Source organism: Ptychodera flava, unplaced genomic scaffold (genome assembly GCF_041260155.1).
Source record: "Ptychodera flava strain L36383 unplaced genomic scaffold, AS_Pfla_20210202 Scaffold_30__1_contigs__length_3116999_pilon, whole genome shotgun sequence".
Lineage (NCBI taxonomy): Eukaryota > Metazoa > Hemichordata > Enteropneusta > Ptychoderidae > Ptychodera > Ptychodera flava.
The window spans coordinates 263,663-284,338 of record NW_027248352.1 but is presented as its reverse complement, the minus strand read 5'-3'; the positions used below and the strand labels follow the sequence as shown (position 1 = coordinate 284,338).

General features: G+C 38.0%; 1 protein-coding gene across 1 annotated transcript in view; it reads left to right on the top strand.

Annotated features, from left to right (window-relative positions):
- The first annotated feature begins 5,736 nt into the window (after window positions 1-5,736).
- LOC139127247 (uncharacterized) overlaps window positions 5,737-20,676 on the top strand; it is a 236,651-nt gene continuing 221,711 nt past the window's right edge. Inside the window, exons 1-3 of the mRNA XM_070693158.1 lie at window positions 5,737-7,010; window positions 7,291-7,359; window positions 7,903-8,289. Coding sequence (XP_070549259.1) covers window positions 6,449-7,010; window positions 7,291-7,359; window positions 7,903-8,289 — 1,018 coding nt within the window. The 5' untranslated portion in view covers window positions 5,737-6,448. The remainder of the gene's footprint in view (window positions 7,011-7,290; window positions 7,360-7,902; window positions 8,290-20,676) is intronic.

Sequence of the window (20,676 nt, the reverse complement as noted above, 5' to 3'; positions counted from 1 at the left end):
ATTTTCAAATCCACTAATAAAACAATTGCACAAAAGTTATCTGTCTTGCTGCTAGAGGTGAGAAACCCTTCCATGTAATCCCCATCCTAAACCAGATTTATTTTCTATGCCAGGTAAAACTAGAGCATCAAGAATTGATTGCAGGGTCACTAGCCTTCACGAAAATAGTCACTATATGTAAATAAATTCTTTCACCTCACAAGAGCTGGAGTGAAATTGCTCAATGCTGCCCATACAGTGATCACATCATCAATTACTGAGATCATATTTATAGGATATGTATGCTGTTAAATGCTAAAATCCTTGAAACGGTTAATTGCTACATGGATTCTGAGATTTGCAATCTTTTGATTATGGATATTATAATATGCCTAGCTTGAATTCGGCCATCTGATTGGCTGGAGCCAGGGTTTATATCCTCAACAAGAAGACCTGGCCAAGACAGGAGAACTCTGCATTTGATTGGCTGTGGTATTGTGAAAATTGTCGTCTGCACAATATGAGGAAGCTCGCGCAAATTTCAATATTTCTGATGTAGAGCTCAATCGATGATCAACACCTAACCATGTCGGACCAACAGACGGAGGCTAATTTCGATCTAAATTTTAGTCTGGAGCAGCTCGATGAAATCACCGACGAAGAGCTTGTGCGAGCAGCGACGGCGATCGAACAACAAATTGCGTCGTCGTCGGTACCCTCAGTTAGCAACGCACTGCCGCCTACCGAACCTCTCACTTCATGCCAACACAGAGCAAGACGATTCCCCGAATTAACAAACGAAACGGTGGAACAGTTGGCAGCGAAAAAAAACGAAGCAAATACGAACGCATCAACTAAGTGGGGAGTGAAATTACTGAAAAGTAAGTATTAAATAAAAAATAAATGTCGAAGGATGAGTCTCGTCTGAATTTTTTCGAAATTGTGATTCGAAACACCATCGGAACCTCTATGGACGGACGTACCACACCAGCCGGGCGCCGCCATTTTAACTGTTTTGTAAACAATGCAGTGACCGTTTGACCTGTTGACCTTCACTTTTGACACGCATTTTACTGTATTGTATTTCTTCCGTTGCAGCCTGGTGTGGAGAACGATCATTCTCACCAGATTTTGAGATGCTTCCGGTAGAAACCCTGGCTAACCTACTGAGGCAGTTTTATGCCGAAGTAAGAACACGAGAAGGCAACGATTACAGCATTAGAAGCTATTCCGGAATTAGGGCGGCTATCCATCGTCACATCACGAACGTACCATTCTACCGTCCGTTAACATCTTGCGAGACAGAGAATTTCAGACGGCGAATAATGTATTTATTGGAAAGATCAAGAGTCTGAAGCGAGAAGGCAAGGACACGGTCCGTCACAAAACGCCGATTAACTAGTGCGGGGGACCTGAAGAAGATGTTTGCGAGTGGGACACTGTCAGACTCTGACCCGTAATCATTATTGCGCCTAGTCTGGTTTCATGTAGAGTTTTTCTTTTGCCGAAGGGGGCGGGAGGGTCTGCGTGATTTACACAAGGGAAGTTTTATTTTGAAGAGGGAGACGAAGGGAGGGAATTCTTAACTTTAGCATATGTAGAAGCAACTAAAAACCATCCCGGGATTTGAAAGACGACTTCGAATCTGAGAAACGTATGTACAAAACGGGGTCTCCTCTTTGCCCAGTTACAGCTATTTTGAAGTATATTACTAAACTCAACCCAAATTGCAATGCCTTTTTTCAGCGGCCAATTTCCAATTTCTCTGGTAATGAAACCATTTGGTATGTCAACAGTCCTCTTGGTCACAATTCTTTGGGTGAAATGATGAAGAAGATTTCGATTGCCGCAGAATTGAGTACGATGTACACAAACCATTGTGTGCGAGCGACCACGATCAAGTCACTGAACGACGCTGGGGTCCCGACTCGTATCATTATGAATCTGAGTGGTCACCGAAATGAAGGGAGTATCCGCAGTTATTGTCGTGATAGCTCCAATGAACAAAAACGCCAGTGCAGTGACATTCTAATGTCAGCAATCTTAAATTCACCTACCAGAAATGTTTCAGCTGTCGGGACTCCAGCTTCGTCGACACCCGCGGTTGCTCACACTCAATTTGAGGGAAACGCGTCCACATGCCAAAATGTCCAGTATGTATCACCTTCAACTTGAATTTGTTCAATAACTGTAGTTTTCAAGGCAGTGTATATGTTTACACAAACAGTTATTATTCATCAAAAAAAATTAGAGCGTACATTTCGAATAATATGAGTCGCCATATAAGGCCAAAATAAAAAATATGTGCTGTTCCGATTACCCGACCTACCCTAATTTTATCCCCCCGACCCTAGACTTTTAGAGCTTTGTAAACCGGAAGTAAAAATAATGATATGAAAAAAACGTGAAACGCATGAAATTACAGCTAGTTTTCAATCGGGTTCGAACCCACAACATACAGCATCAGTCGCCTAGCATGAAACTAATTTTAGTTCGATTTTGATACTTTTTGATCTACTTCAATAAATGTTGTTGAAACAATACCACGCGTAAATTTCCGTACGCTGATTTTGCATATGAAAGCCTATCAGCAAGTTGAGAGTTACGTTCACAAAAGTTCGTTGCCCTAGTAACTCGCTTCGCTCGGTGATTATTTCCCGCCAAATATGTAATTTTCACCCCAGAGATCTTATATCCGCAACCAAATACCCTCGCTTGCCGTTTATAACCTCTAATTTTAACATCTCCTTATGTGTGCTGTTTTTTACCTCTACCACGTGGGGGCACAACAAGCTTGGCTTGTTTTACAAGAACATCTTGAGTAAGAGTGAAGCCTCTATCAGTCAAATGCTGATCTCCTGGCTCAACTAAATCAAGAAATCCTGAGTTGCGCACAATGTGATTATTTAAAGCCTGACCTCCCCATGCTTCAGATACAAAACTTATTGAACTCCTTGGAGTGCAAGCAACAAACACTTTAGCAACATTGTGCTTTTTGTAATCGAACCACGTTTGTCCTTGCAACCTCAGATCCCGAGGCCGTTCAATGAATACTTCTGTACAACCCAAAAAGCTAACAAGCAAAGGAAAATGACACTTGAAACATCTTGGTAAATTTGACTTCAGCTCTGAGGAAAGAACTTTAATCCATGCGTTAAATATACGACTCACATGGTTGAGAGATATTTGAAATCTATCACTCAAATCGCTATTCAAAAGACCTAGCCTAAGTTTCATGAGGACAAGAAGCATTTCGTATTTTCTACTTAACTTTCTCTGTGGCCCAAATGTTTTGAGTGACTTAAGAAATCTACTTGGGACCTTAGTTGAAACAACATGTTTCCCCCCATACCAATTCTGCATTCTGTCTATCTTGGCGCTATAAAATCATCCAGTAAATGAAAGACTGCCATGCTTGGAAGATCAGTAAAGAATTTGGCTTTCTTGCCACTGGTCAGAAGTTGTTCACTGACTGACTTTTCTTCAGCTTTCACAAATTTCACAGTTGGCTTGGCGTACAATTTTGTTTGTTAATCATCAATTTTGTCTAATAATAGTTTAATATTGTGTGATTTCCACCCACACCCTTTGCACATACAGTTTTGATTACAATTGCACTGAAATGAGTAGCTGTGTTCATCATGAACATTAAAATGTACAAAATTAGTGTTCAGTCCCGAGTTGTCATCAACATCAATGGGAATGACACCATCCGGTGAGGCATTTTCCATAGGATTTCTTTCTTGCTTTCCTTTTCCTTGGAGCCTTCTTCCTTGTCCAAAGAATTTCTCTTATTTGCAGGAATCACAGCTGGAGCTTTCTCAATTTTCCTTTTTGGCGCTTTCTGTTGTACAGCATAACCAAATTTCAGACCTGGGTTTGGATTTTCTGCCCAGATTTGCCATCAACAAAATGTTCAGAACATACTCTGCTGTATTTGTCTAGTGGAAATTTGATCATTTAAGAGGCGACATGTAGGATATCATGAAGGAAAACAATTACATCCAAGGACCTAAACAGTTTATTATTCTAATTTAGACTCTAATGAGATATACTGTGTCTATAAAGTGTCATAGTAGGCAAAGAACACTTCTAATTCATGGTCCTCCATAACTGTCATATTTTCTGTTGTATAGTGTCATTCCAAAAATACAACTCTTTTGTTTACACTAAGGTTCACATATAACCAGCTGTCAGTTCGTATAAACATAGTTACTTTAGTACCATACCAAATGTTTAGATAGCTAGACAGTCATGACTTAGTTTTACATCTTCAGATCACCAATTCTAACAAAAAACAGGTATCAGTGCCAAGACTGAAAATAATTGAGAACTCACCTTGTAAATATAAATGTTGGCGCTTGTCAGGACAATCTATGAACAATAAAACAATATGGCTAACTTCCTTTATGTTGATCTGTAGGTGTGATAATGTACATTGAAAAGTCAAGAAACTGTGACTGGCATCATGGAGGTCCGTTTCTAGCTACAAGCTGGCATGAATGGCACCATTGTAGTAGACTTACACTCTAAATAACTATGACACTAATGCATTTTTATGTCCATGGTTATGATATACTTCCATGACAGCACGCAAACACTATGTACAGGTAATGATGCTGCATGAATATTGAGTTACTCAGTCATACAAAGGCTAGAAATAGCCCAAACTGCCAATTTTTATCATCAACGTGTGTCTATTTCAAGCAAGTGCAGTTTAACAAGGCTTACTTTAGAAGATATAGAGTCAATACTCACCTTAGAATTCCCGAAAAAGTGAAAAAAAAACAAGCAGAGTTCTTAGGGCGTTGCCAAACACAGCTGCTTGACTGTACTTGTATGGGCATCTGCAGGATTTCCTGTTTTGGTTCTTACCCCATGACCTTTTGACCTCTTAATTATTCAAGATGGAGGGCGAAACTAGGACAAGGCTTATTCATCTAACCATTGGCGTGCCGCACGTTGTAACTGGACATTGCCTTATATAATTGATCAGCATGTCATAATACCACTCCAGAATAAACTACTTCATTGAATCATGTCGTTCCCGCACTGCAGTATTGCATAAGCGAACTGCAGTATTGCACTGGCGAATTATTGCAGGCATTCTACACCACAGTGATTTTTTTGCAAAACGTTTTTTCTGTAGAATTTAATGTTCATAACCTTTATCACATGTGTAACTATGGCGAAATAAGGTCATAGGCTAATAGAAATCAGTCAAATTTAATCGCAGACTCTTGGCATGAAATTTCGAGGGGAGCAGAGGTATAACAGTTTGACTTCAAGGGAACAGTTTGTATATAGTTGTACTGTGACTAAAGGTTACCAAACGATTAAAGAACTACTACAAGCTACTGATACAAGTGTGTCGTCATAACAACACAACATTTCCAACAATTATCTTCAAGAATGTGTTCCCTTTGCACTTTGCACGTACAATTTCGCAGTGATTTAGGTTTTGATTCCAGTGCAAAAAACTTCATCGATCATTCTTTGATAAAAACATTGACAAATTCGTTTTGCATTCAATACTGGTGGTACTCATTTATACTCAGTTTGTTTTCCTCTTGTGAGTACTGTTTTGTTTTCATAAATAATATTTTTTTAGTAAATTTTAACAGTAACCATCCCTTATCTTAGTCTGTAGATAATATCTTTTTTTTTCATTCAACAGTCAACTGTTTACGGCACCTAAGGTAACATTAACTCAGCTAATCTTTTTTCAATTAATGTATTCTTTCTGCACTTACACAGGAAGCATATGGGAATAAAGCCTTGATAGTTGGTCGTAATTGGGGAGGTCCATTACAGGGCGGTATAACTGATACTGTTCATCTATTGGCACGTCTTCTTCGGGAATTGGGATTAGCTGTATATTGCACTACTCTAACAGCTACTGAAGATGAAATCAAAGAAGCTAGGGAATATGGAGTTGAGCTTGTACCGCCATCACCTCTTAGGAGGTTCAAGGTCAAAGGTGAAAACCTGATCCTGAGTGGTTGTACCAACACAAATACTACTTTCCGAATTTGAAAGATTTGACAAATGTCAGATTTGTTTTCGGATTCGGAATGATAACGTCGGAGGCAGCTTTTGAAATCGAAAGAGATATCTTTCCAAGGCAGCATTCTACTTGATAAATCTGTTCGGCAGGGACGTTATTACCCCTGTCGTTGCTAGCTGTGGTGCCCCAGAGCTTGAATTGCGCCGAGAGAGTCTGTGCAAAGAAGCTGAAGATTCACGCTACGTGTTTTCTGTTGGTGGCAGTACTTTCAGAGAGTACAAAATATTGTACAAAACATCTCCAAACATCAAACACTACAGATTATCTCCGTTAATAGATGAAAATAATTTCAAGATTCCTTCTCCCGATTCTGTTGATGATGATGACGAATTTCAAATTCTTTCATTGTTTCAAGAACACGAATTAGAAGATCTTACAAAAAACAGTGTTGTCGTGAAAGCTATGAATGCGGTGGCAGATTCCTTCCACAAAAACTATAAATCACCACCGAAATGGAGAATTCTTGGAGTACCAAAGCGCTGGGAATCTGATCTCAAAGACCGTATGGATCCACATCCCAAGTTAAAAGTCGTTCTTGCTCGAATGCCATCAGCTAAAGCCCTTAAAGATGAAATAGGCCGTTCAAATCTTGTCCTTCTTCCTCCAGCTTCCGTACATTATGTCAACCTAACACTTGCAGCTATGTCTGCTGCCGTCCCTATCATAATTCCAGAGGAATCGATGAGTCATGAGCTGATCAAGAAGCATTTCCCCGAACATGTTGAAGATCTCGTAGTGGATATGAGTGAGTCGGATACTTTGCAGAAGTGCATTTTGAATTGTCTCTGTAACTATGAGATAGCACTCAAGCGGGCGAATGGCATCAAAAAAGCAATGGAAAGTAATATGAAGCAAGAATTAGAGGACGTAAACGATGCTTTCTTCCAAGCAACAAGGGATGATGCAAAGGCTTATCATGGAACCTCCTTAGAAGTTCCCAAATCGCCTGCGGATAATACACAAGGTATGTTTTCTGTTGAATAGATTAGTTATTAATAAACAACAAGGGTAATTCACAAAGTAGTTTTACTTGACAGTTTTCCTGTATAATATTTTTTCTTCTTTCTAATGGACATGATGGAAGCCACTGCACTTTCGCAGGTTAATATCAAATATTTCTAACCCATCCTCCATTTTAGGAATTACAATTTCAGGGCGTTGTCTTTACGTTTATTTATTTATTTATTTATTTATTTATTTATTTATTTATTTATTTATTTATTTATTTATTGTTCATATCAAAGGTGATGAAAAGAAAGTGGCAGAGCCGAAACTCGTTTCTAGGAAAAGAAAATTAGAGAAACGTGATCCAGGTACGTATCGTCTGCTTAATTCCACAGAGAGTATTAATTAATTGCATAAAAGTATTTCTGACACTCAAATATTAATGGTCCCATACACATACAACATACCAGTAAGATTTATTAACTTGGTCTTAGAACGGCTCTAATAGGTTCTCAAAGGGACAAAGTCGGCCATTTTTCATGAATTTTTGTTTGATACAAGATCCTACTTATATTGCTTGACATGTTGAAAGATACTGAATGCATGGGTGACCTTGCATATATTCGACCCCGGCTTTAGATAAATTAAATGAAACCATCACGAAAATGAATTAATGGTCATGAGCACTAATTCATTTTCACGATGGTTTCCTGTATGGTGCCTAACAAGGGTCGAATATTTGCGTGGTCACCCATGCATTCAGTATCTTTCAACATGTCAAGCAATATAAGTAGGATTTTGTATCAAACAAAATTCATGAAAAATGGCCGACTTGGTCCCTTTGACTAGATTTTTTAAGTGCAAGTCATGCACACACGATGTTATATTTTGCATTTTTTCAATATTTGTAGGTGACATCAAGGTGAAGGTACAGGTGAGCGAAGTCGTTCCTGTACACGGAACAACAGTTGTGGCTGTTGAAGGAGGTTTCTATGAAAGTGAGGAAGTCAAACAGAAGACTGAAGAAGTTCGTCAGATAATGAATGAGCAACACGATGAGATGGAAGTGAAGGACATTGGTCATGAAAGTATTTCCTATACAATGGCGTGCCGGTCTTTAGATGCACTGGAATGCCTTATGGGGAAATACGAGAATGGGAAACTTCAGGATCTGATGGAAGACAAATTCCTGTCTGATGAACTCCTTGATAAAATCGGGGCATTTTATCTGGCAATTGACGTGACCATTGACTATGAAGAATACTTCCGGTGTAGAAAGGAACTGATCCAAAAATATGGTATATATACATATATTCAATGTCTTCTTCTCTCTAGTACCAAATCTAGTCAGAAATTATGTGAGATTTATTTGTAAGGTTTATTATATTTCAATTGGTAAGGTTACTGTTTTATTAATATAGTGAGGTTAAAGTAAATAAATATAGGTATCTTTATTTTTGAGCAGGGCCAAAGCGTTACATCTTCTCCGTCGAAGTGAAAATTTGTATGATTGCAGTAGACAGCATTTTAGACGTCTGGCAATTCTTGGATATTGATGCATCAAGTTTGAAACTCTTCGCTGTGTATCAAGAAGAGTTCCATTTTAAAAGTAAAGTTGTGAGCTCCCGATTGCTCTAATCAATTATTGGAACAAGTGCAAAAGTTGATCGCTTGCAGGAGCACTGCTGCTTTTGTTTAAGTTTCAAGTACTTTCTGGACTGCAATACACAATAATTTTAAATCATTCGGGAAATGAACAAATATTTTGCCATTGTCATGAAAATAAATTTTTGAATGGATATAGCAGAAATATTTTGCAAATTAGCTCCTTGAAAAGAGTTTTCCCCCATATGGTCATTGTAAGTTTATAAGAACTGTTTCATTCAAGGTATGTGTAGACTATGTTTATTATTAGTTATTTTTTACCTGACGATGTAAACTTGTCAGATTTAAGAAAGCAAAATTTCGTAAAGTGTTATCAGATTACTCGCGTTATCTGGTAACAACTTAAAGATTGAACTATGAACAAATTTCATTTTCCGACATACAACATCAATTTTGTGGTGTAGGAGATATTGCAGAAATTTGTGGAACTGCGTTGTATCAAGGTGAGAGGGGTAGCGATGATGCGCAGTGTCATTTGAATATCCTTGACTTGTCCGTCACTAACAATTTAAGTTTGCAACAACAAAGTTGGCCCAGAGAGATAGCATTTGTTTGTCCCATCCAGTATTGATCTGGCCTGCGTGCCAAAAATCAGATTTCCTGGTCATATTCATGCAAACATTTCCATCTCACTATATGCCTCTTAATAACAATTTCTACATGCTCTAATTGCACTTTTGCAATTTCAAGTATTCATAGCTTTGTACTTTGCTATGCTCTAGGGCAGCAAACAGACCATGGGACTACTGAATCAACTGAGCCGCAGAAGACAGACACGTCACTTGGAAGAGTAAACAGAGCCAGAGATCTCCTGAAAGATTTTCAAAGGGAGGGAGATGTTGTGACTGAGAGGCAGATAAATATGCTTGACAAACTTTTGCAAGAAAAGAAAGAGATGAGAAAGACGGAACACCAGAAAGCACTGCAGCAAATTTTGGTAGGACAAGAACGAGTTGAGAAAGGTCTGTGATTTGATAATGCCTTATATATCTAAGGGGAATGGGTAGCAATTAATCATCACTGTTTGAGTTGCCAACATATTAGATTCTGGTGACCCTTCTATGCCGAAAGTGTAAGAACAACGGTTTTAGATCAATTTGCCCACATCTTTTCATAACTTCATGATTTTTATTTTCATGTAACGAAATACTCTTTGCTAATTGGTGAACGAGACTCAATGTACACTCGCTCACAGACCCTGGCTTGCTACACACCATTAGTAGATGACTGGTCCAGTAAATGTAACGATATTTCTGAATTTTCTGAGACTAGATCGATTAGAATCTTTGCAGCGAACAAGGGGTTATGAGAGAGTCTAAGATAGTCCTTTATCTGTGTTGGAAAGTACGAAAATCATACATGAGTCACAATTTCCACTGATGTCCTTCTTTATTTCCTACTATTAAATTACATTTTCTTCGAAATCAAGGTTCTTTGAGAAGAAAAAAAATCCCACACAACAAGTGGCTGAGGTGAAATATCTCAAAACCGTTTCTTTAATAAATTTACAAGGTAGATCTCACTTGTGTGGAATATTCTGTCACGGCTAATCTGATTGAGGGATTCAATTTTTCATACACGACATTAATTTACCCAAATAATAGCTCCAAGGACGACTTTTAAGGTAGTAAAGCCCTGAAAGTGAAACACAAAACATTTGCTTAAACTTTCCTCAAGCAATCTTTCAACTATATTCGTTCAAAATCAAGAATAAAAATCGGGCGCCACCGTTTACATCTTGATACTAGAGAAATAAATAACCAAAGACTTACAGAAAATTAAATTCTAAATGGTCACCATCCTTGTATCTACTCTTTTTTGAGAAAAATAAATTTTCGATTTTCCAAATACTAAGACCCAAGATGTTTTTTCTTACACCAAGAGCTTAATAAAAAGGTCCTAACATTAAATGGTCGGCCAGAAAAGAATTGTAAATGTTTTAGGGTCCGAATATCTGTCCCCGAGGCCCATACTACATTAACAAACGTTACTTGTAGAACATAATAATTCGCTCCCATGTTTTTATTTGACTTTTCGATGCAACATATCACAGGGATTCATCGAATCTCCTGTTTTCAGTTTTGCTGAAGTGCAAATTTATTGAAATCACTTTCAAACTATCAAATGGTTTGATAGCTATTGTTTTTGTACAGATCCTACATTGGCGTTTCAGCGACAAAGACCTTCAGATGGCTCTGAATCCACACAGATGTCAGATCTGCATCGACTGACAGATGAAGAGATAGAACAGAAGAATGAAGAACTCGAGGCCAAAGTCAACAAACTCATGATAAGTAGTGGAATGGTAAGGACAAGATACAAAGGAAAGCAGAGAGGTAGAGAAATTGGAAACGCTTTGGCAATTAAGAGGGACAAGGCGGAGGAACGTACATTAAACCCACTTCTTAGTGAGTTTCTTCATGCAAAGTCACAGACACGAGACCTTGCTACCAACCATCTTGAACTTGCAATCAACACAGATAAGTTATCAGCCCGTGCAGGCAATATCGTTGGTGTGGCAGAAATCTCTGAAGAAACAAAGGAAGTGTACCTGGATGTGAGACGAGTTGAGAGAGGTAAGTACAAAAATTAAAGTTTTGATTTACATTTTTGTGATCACTTTCCACGGTCTTTTGATCAAACGGTTGCAACGGCAATAATCTACCTTTATTCCGTGATATCAGCTGGGATACTTGGTATGCTCATGAACTCCAACTATGATGTCATCATTCCAACTTTTCCCCACACAGAAACTGGCCTGCTTTGGATTATAACACATGCACTAATACTTCTGTTCTCAATGTTTATCTACAAATCTTAGCTCAGCCCACAGTTTTCACAACTTTCACGAAGCGTGTATGGCATTGGATAAAATGGCTGTTATGAGCATTTGTGAATATCCCTAGGCCTATATACTGGTTAGACATCCTGTTGCCTATAGTAGTTCTAAACTACGAAAAATTTGTTACACTGCTACAAAGTTTCGTTTTAGACGCTGCGGAGTTCCTTCTCATGGTGGGATTTAGATCAGACGCTTCAAGACAGCAAATTAATTGTGTGATATACATTAGAATTGATCATTCATGTAAATTGAAACGTTGAATATATTGTTCAGTATAGCAGTCGAAAAGTCCGAACTTCGGTCATGTTTCACAGTGATCTGACACAACAAATGACTCAATCGCCAATCTAAATTAGCCCGGATGTTCCGCGACGCCAATAGAGAGAAGCCGTCGGGGATGTTGGAGGGGTAGAACTGCAACAAATCGACATCAAATTGTTCAAGTTGGTGACGGTCATATCAGTTCAGTAAAGATAAAAATACAATCAAATTTGCAACACATATGGTTGGGCTGAAAAACGAAAACTAAAGTCCCTCATAGTGGATCCATGGAGTAAAAAAAACTATGATGTCCCCTAAATCACGGACAAGGTCTGTGCCTGCATGGATTTTTAATATTGGACGAAATACTTTGGGGCCAGTTTGTGTTCTCTAAAAATATTGCCACAAGCTTTAACTAGTGTAATTGTATGCATTCAATCCCTCTCTATAGAGAAAAAATTCATATGTTTTTCTGATGCACCATAGGTACGATGCTGTGTGGACCATTTTGTACATGTTCCGTTCACTATATTACCCTGCACCACAATAGAGGAAATCACTGTGGCCGAACATAAATCAACAAACAGACTTAGGTGGCTGCAAAGTTTGCAAGGACCAAAGACTACATGTACAATAAAAGAAGGGCCTTGGCTTCTGTTGCGTCTACACACGCGCTACTCCGCTCTACGTGGCAGGGCTATATACGGCTACGGCGTAGTCATAGCCGAGCACTCTTGACTCATACCGGCCGTAGGGCTAATAGCTCACCATCGTGCATCGGTTGATACCGTGACAGAAAATTACTTTAATAGTAACCCCCGTGGCTTTATTTTTAGGTCACGCATACGTCAGTCCAAGGAGTTGAAAAGTTATCTTCCATCTCCATGTTTAGTCATGGAGCCAGGAGCGGAGCTAGTACCTACATGCTACAAGGCAAGCACTGTTGAATATCTTGGTCATTTCATACTTACTGTGTTTAGAATGTCATTACAAACGGCTTTGCTAGGTCTGCATACTGTTCCCTGTTTCAACGTTAGTGTTGTAACTGTAGGGAAATTCGTGAAACCAGCAAATTGTTGTCGTGCTTTATTCGATATCGCAACTGTCTTACAAAAGAGCATGAAGCTAGCTCCATGCAAAGAGATATGTTAATTCGCTGCCCACATGCGGGGCTTGTCAACCTGATGCAATGGCCATTCCCAAGAATTCAAATCGATAAAATGTATACGTAAACAAGAAAAGGAAACTCATGAATTTTAATAGATGTGGTTGATATGGGCGATTTAGCCCAAATAGGCAACACCACCACGTCTAAATCTATGTGGGAAAAAGCTGTCATAATGGTAACACGTCATTGTGCGAATAACAGAAGAATTAGTAATGAAGTTAACGCTTTTGTGGTCAGTTGTCAGTGGGAACCAACCAGCAGACTTTTGATAATTTGATCTTCATTTTTTTTCAAATTTACCAAACATGTTAGGTGCCTTATAACTGAATATTGTAATATTACAAATTACTCATTGAAATTAGTGTATAACTTAAAAGAAAAGCAGATGAGCTTACATTTGCAATTGTTAAAGAAATTACTTAACCTTCAAATTATCCCAAATTTGTTCCAATCCTGTTATTTGTAAATCAATTTTGCTGCCATTTTAACGTCATTTTGTACGATTTGTATTAATTGGTATATATGGAGATTACCAAAGAATCGCATTGTCAAATTGTTCAACATGAATTAGGAAAGTCCAAAGGCTAGGAACAAATCTTTGTTTGTTCCATAAGGAACATCGATACTTAATGAGTAATACTGCAATAATTGCAAGACTCTTTGGGTGACATTACCTCAAACATTTGCAGATCTCACTGTGTTGAACAAATCTGCGAGAAGAAAAGTATTCTGTTCCGATGGCCACTTTCATTCATGTATCATGGAAACTTTCTGAATGAAGTGTTACAGATTTTCGGTAATGTGTAAAAATGTCGAACAAAAATTGACAATTTTACCATAATAACAGTCGACTGTGTTAAACAAGGGACGTATTATGCTATCATTTTCATTGCAATGGTAACCGCACTGCCCACCTTCCACCACTTGCAAGCTGAAAACGATGGCGTTCTGTGGAAAAACTCAACCTTGTTATTGACACAGGGGGCGCTTTTCTAAAATTCAATCCCAGCATTCTTTGCGTACCCCCCCCCCGGTTCATACACACGACAGTTTTCTCCCTTTTTTCTTTTTTCATGCTTGATATTAACGATATTTTGTATCAGCGACAAGGTGGATAATAACACTTAAATGCTGATAAAAGAGATATATTTTATAAATGGCATGTTATAAAAAAATAGTTTGCACGTTTCGTATTTGTTTATTTACGAGTACGCAAAATATCATGGCGGTGCCCATGAAAGTAGGGTAGACTTCCGGCTCCTCGCATAGTATATTATGGATATGCGGATGCGTAGTCAGTAAGCCGCTGGCGCGACTATAAAATGAAACTTTACACTACACTTGCGTGATCAACATACACTTCATTTTATGCCGTGGCGCACTGTCATGCTCTACAAATTTCCCTTCAAGCCCCCTCCGAAAATGAAATAAGGGTTGACGTGGCATAGGGATGACAAAAAACTTTTTTTGGCCTAACTCAAACATTATAATAAAAACACTGACTGACATCCTCTTTCGCAAAAGAGATTCATTTTCACTTTGCACAATTCAAGTTTACCATCTTAACCTGGGTCCTATTTCTGCAGCTGGCTGCCTTGGCTCATGAAATCAGGTTGGATATGGTGTTTTGGCCGTCGCTGTCAGCGAACATGCGCAGCTCCACTGATTAATGTGATCTTTGAGTAGTTTCTTTAGCGATCAGAAATGCAGGGATTGCAGCGTTCATTGATAATACCAACTATGTTCTGCTTTCAAAGCATGCATTTTTGTCAATGAAACATACCAAACACAGGAAAGTGGCAGTGAACAAAATAAGCCTAACCATGTACCATGCTGATCATCTGAGAGTTTTCTCAATACTTGCTCAATATTGTCCTATGAGTCATCATTCAGTAGATAGCGTGTTGTTCAAAGAATCAGAACCTTGACGAAATGACTGGCACATACCAAACCCTTTTTAGGAGTAGAGCACAGCCAGTGGCAGTAATTAGGCAGGAAGCCAGACTAACTTACGTTGCAAGATATTTTAAGATTTTCAAATCACAATTTGATGTGATTGTAATGTAATAATGCTGTCCGTTCTATTTTTCACAAGATGTATACAGTATCGTTGAAATTGTAAATGGAAAAAATTGTGATTCACTCAAATTACTATAAAGCTGTGCATCTGTTGTCCCTTTTTAAGCTGACTTTCAAATTTAACCTCCCCGTCCGAAATACCGTTTGTGTGTACATGGTATACACAATGTAGCATTTTAGGCTCAAATGAACTCAAGACATCTTGCCACTGTACTCGTATGGGTGTGGCGCTTTCATATTCTGCGTCACCTGTCCTCATGTCTTAACCTTCTTGCATCACCATGGTGGACGTACATCAGGACAACGTCTCCAATTCTGTTGGTCTCTTCTTTGTCAACCAATCTTCAATGCTGCCATCACAATTAAGCTAAAAAAATATAAAATGTCAAGTTCATGAGTTCTTACAATAACAAGTGAGACATATCTGATTTTATGTATATTTTATACTAATTATAAGTCAAAGTTTGCATTGGGTTACAGGTAAAATATCTTAACCTCATGTGAAATATGCAATAGTTCTTGAGTAGAGTGTAAGAATTCTATATAACAACACGGGCATAACATTTTTATAAAGCTCAAAGTTTCAAGACATGAAAAACATTCATTTACCTAATTATCAGAAGAGAAAAATGGGGTATTTATCATTTGACTTATAAAATACGATCATTCAGATTACAACCATATTTACTTTCTTACAAAAACCTTTACTGTCCCATAAACTGGTAATTGTGAAAATACAACAGGCAAACAACAGTTTTAACAACTCATGATGAAACTGTGGGACAGAATGAGGAAATTCAAAGTATCAATACATGTTCTTGTTTTATGATAACAGCCTGATCATTTCTCTCATTGGCAGAAACACACAGTTAGTTTGACAATTAAATCGCAAAACAATTTTTTTAATTCATGAAAATCTGAAACAAAGTCTGGAAAATGTACAGGCTATTATTAATACTGAGACATTGGAGAAACATTTGCAATATATCTAAAATAGACGCAAAGAAGTCAGGGACATCTACAAAACAATGTATCAACACCATCTAATGACTGGTTCAGTTCGAAATAGCAAGTACTTGACGACAAAACTACAGAACACATGAAAGTATTGGTGCAGAGAAGACACAAACAGCCCTAGTAAGACTGTAACGACTTGCTAGACGTATTTGTCTCATAGTGTGTTGGCGTGTGAAGGAGACAGATCTAGAAAGACTGGGTTGTGAAAAAGTATCAGTGTATAGAAGAGACAGACAGCCTTAGTAAGACAGTAACGGTTAGCTAGTAGACACATAAATTACATGTACTGGGTCAGCACATAATATAATCTGCAGTATAGAATATGTTTGATTATTTTCTTCATCAGGGAAAACAAAGGACAAAGGAATTCCCTGTTAGGAGGCATTAAATTTATATGAGAAAATGTTCTAAAAATATTTGCAATTTTAGATAACACTAACTTGTGGAACCACAAAGGACGAAAAACAAAAGCCTATTTAAAAGTTGAAGTAATTTAAATATAATTTGATTAAATTTAACTAAATTTCTTGTTAGGTTTTTAGTATACATCTGTATAAAATGGTTTTGATAGCAAGCTTAGAAGACCATTGATAGTGTACAACATTATTAAAGGAATGGACGAAACATATTTGCGTCAGAAAAATAGATTATATATTTTAACAAATCATTTCAACATTTTCAGTTTCCATGTGACAATGAAACATTCAAGCATGATTATATATTTTGTGACTGCTACGCACAAAACAGATGAACACTGTGAAACTTAACACAGAGTTTTGAATAGATGAGTCTGCCTCAGCAAACAATTACAAAATGTTTAACAAAAACAAAATTTAGCATGGCCATCATAAAAAAGTCAGAGATTATTAAAAAATATATATCATCGGAGCAATTAAAATAACCTAATTGTACGTAATTAATGATGACATTAGAAAAAAAACAGAATAAGTTACGGAAATAATTTGTAACGTGCGAGTTTAATCAATAAAGATATAAGGAAGTTGTTCCTTTAAATGTTCTATGTGTTTGTGTAAACAAAGAAATGTTGTGATTCAGTCAAAATTGTGAGATCATGAAATGTTTGACTTCACAGATATTGTAGTTTGTAAATTTACCTTTGACCTTTATTTATGTTTTTGTTTTCAAAGGCTATCCGGTAAAGGGGAGAGTCCTTGAGGTGTTTGGGTCTGGATCAAAGCCGGGACAATTTAACTTGGCCAATGGAATATATATCAAGAACAACGGTCAATGGGTTATATGTGATAGAGAAAATCACAGAGTTCAGGTTATTGATCCAATCAAACTCTGCTGTGATCTCATCTTACAATTTCATGCGTTCCCGTCATTTTATCCATGGAATGTCACAGTGGATGAAGACAATGACCAATACTTTATGAGTGACTGCAGGAATGGTCAAGTTGTGGTGAGTTCTGGACAAAGCAAGATTTTAAACTGTTTTGGACGCAAAGAAAGAATTGATCCAAGAGGTATCTGTTTGAGTGATGATGGTTTTATTTTCATTGGTGACTGGAATGGAAGATGTGTGAGAAATATAAGAAATATGGTGAACACATTGCAAGAACTGAAAAAGGACAAGTCAGTTATCCCTATGGTCTGATTGTGAATAAGAAATGTATTTTTGTATCAGATTTGGCATTGACAGAAATGTATTCATGTTTTGAATCACCAGATGCAAAGTATAAGAGACATTGGCAAGGGATACTTTGAGGGACCAGAGGGTTTGTGTTTTGATCACCAACAAGATGGCATATATGTTTGTGATTACTGGGGGCATAGAGTTGTTCACTTCAATTGTGATGGTGAATTTCTCAGCTATATAGGTCAAGGTCAGTTACAGGAACCATGTTACATTGCAGTGTGTAAGGATAATCCATACAGATTAGTTGTAACACAATGGTACTGTGTTAAACTACTGTACATATAAGCAGACATGACACCACATCATGTCAACTCTGCAGGGATATCTCTGGTGAAAAGCTATAAATTTTCAGACAAAGTTTACACAACACATGGCAACTGGAAGGGTGTAAATGTGTTATTTCGCTGTCATTTCATTAAAGTTTCCTATTTACTGCAAACTTTGGATCAAACATGATTTTTCATTTTGATGGACTGTTTTATCAAATTGTTCAGTGAAACATATTCATTTATGTCATGGATTTTATACACTTTCTGACACTGACAGCAGCCGGTTGTAATAATTTGAGAAGTATTTGTCAAAATAACTTTTTGACTTTCATTGATGTGTGCGTGAGTGTACAGAAACATACATAGCAGCAAACATATGACAATATAACATGTCAAGTCTGCAGATATATTTCTGGTGAAAATTTACAACTTTTTAGACTATTTTTACATAACACGATGCAAGCGACAGGCTGAAGATTTTGAACTTTGGCTGTAAAATGTAAAGATTTGGGTATTTTGGGGGCAATTTTATATCAGAAACTAACATGAAGAAAATATTAGGTATTTATGAGACAATATTAACTGTTGTAATTTTTTCAAGTTTTAAAGAATTTATCCAGTAGCAAATTCCACATCATTTAATAGCGAATACACCCCAGTGCATCGAGGTGTTGGTAAAACCTTCTCGGAAACTCGACGATTTTCACTGAAATGTGAGTGCGAAAACATACCGGAACATTCCGATGACTGCTTTGTATTTACAGGTGTCTTGATTGCTCTAGTATAGGTATAGTTTCCGTACTTTTTAGGAATTTTCATGGCGATCGCGACCTTCTTAACACTGGTCGCCATGTTTCCACTGAATGAACACATCAACCGAATTCAGATGAGATGTCTTGTCGCAAGAGGGCGGTATGAACAATATCGCTATCAGAGAATATTTTGGCAGCTGCTGCGCAGGGGGGTGCCCAAAAGGGCACTTTTGCCCGTCGATATAAATTATGTTACATTGTTACTGTATTGATTTTATTTTATTGTATTATAATAAATACTTGAAAGTTGGAAAGGTTAACTTACTGCAGTCATTATCATCAAGGGCACATCCATTTAACGGACAAGTAAACCAAAGGCCCTATATACAAAAAGTTTTTTTGTATAGCATGAACCCGCGCACTATGCAGTCGCAATTAAATAGTTGATTTTTTTATCGTAAACCCTACAATGTACATCCTGTTTTTTTTGTGTTGAAAGAAATAAAAGTACTTACCAAGGCAGTCCACGTTCTTTTGTGTCTGAATAAAATTTATTCTCGCCTTTGTAAAAGTTTGTTGATAATTTATTTTACGTCGAAATGCTTTCACATCAGTGCGAGTAACGAAAGAGAATGTTGCTCCAACTTGAATTTGTCTATTCTGTTTTCACATATGATTTCGCCGATTTGTGTACGCAAAATGTTTAACTCTTCTCTTAGTATCTCACCGGCTGGACGAGTTGTCTTCATTAGAGGGCCATGAGAAGCTTCGCACGAGTTTGCCAGAGTTCTGGCAAATATTCATGTGAAGTGATATTGACTGACATTTTTTCACATCAAATATTTAAAAAGTACTAAGCTTCCTTTGCGTTTAATCAGCCCCGGTTCGCCAATAATATAAAGTTTTATGTCACGTCGTTTCTAGGATCGGCTCATGTCACAATATCGGAGATACGGCGCCCCAACTTCAACATGTGACCTAAATCTCCTGCCCCTCTGTGCTGCACGCCAAATAAAACTACAGTCACACTATTGAGTCATTCCTTGTTTATTTAAGGTACCGTTCAGTTTTTACGGCCGGGGGGGGGGCCGGCAAAATCCAGGGGGGGGGGGGGTCATCATAATTTTGGAATCCGCAAAGGGGGGGTCATCGCTTTTTCACTGGTAGGAAAGGGGGGTCACCACATTTTCAAAAACATAATACCAACAATAAAGTTCACTTTATGCCATGGCCATGATCGACCCTCTTTACCGCGGGCCGCCTTCGGCGGCCCACTACAATAAATATTCATTATGTATCACCCATGACCCTCTTAACGGGCAGACGCCTTTGGCGGCCCACTCCAATTAGGTTTACTTCATGCAATGGCCATGATCGACCCTCTTTACCGGCGTGCCACCTTTGGTGGCCCACTAGAATAAAGTTGACTTTACGTAATGGCCCATGACCCTCTTAACCGGAGGGCTGCCTTTGGCGAACCACTCCAATAAAGTTTACTTTATACAATGTCCATGGACATGAGTTGTCTATGGAAATGAAGTTAAAAATTGCCTTACAGTCGTCCTAATTAACAGACGTTTCAATGGATGTGGCTGAGAAGTTTGTGCACTGGCATCGAATAAAGTGCACCGCGTACCGGAGTTCAAATCCAAACCATGCGGGTAAATTTGACATATGGGTTTTGGTTATTTTTCGGGGGGGGGGGGGGTCATCAATTTTTTTCGTCTGACAAAGGGGGGGTCATCTTTTTTTCACAAAAAATGCAGGGGGGGCTATATTTTTTGAACACCGGCGACAAGATTTTGCCGGCCCCCCCCCAGGCCGTAAAAACTGAACGCTCCCTAATGTCACTCTTCGAATTGCTAGGCTCATAAAACTTCAGCAGAGACCAACAATACGATACCAGAGAAAAGTTATGCATTAATATCAGGAAATACAAATAATCACAGTGTCTTCCGAGGCGGTGAGAGAT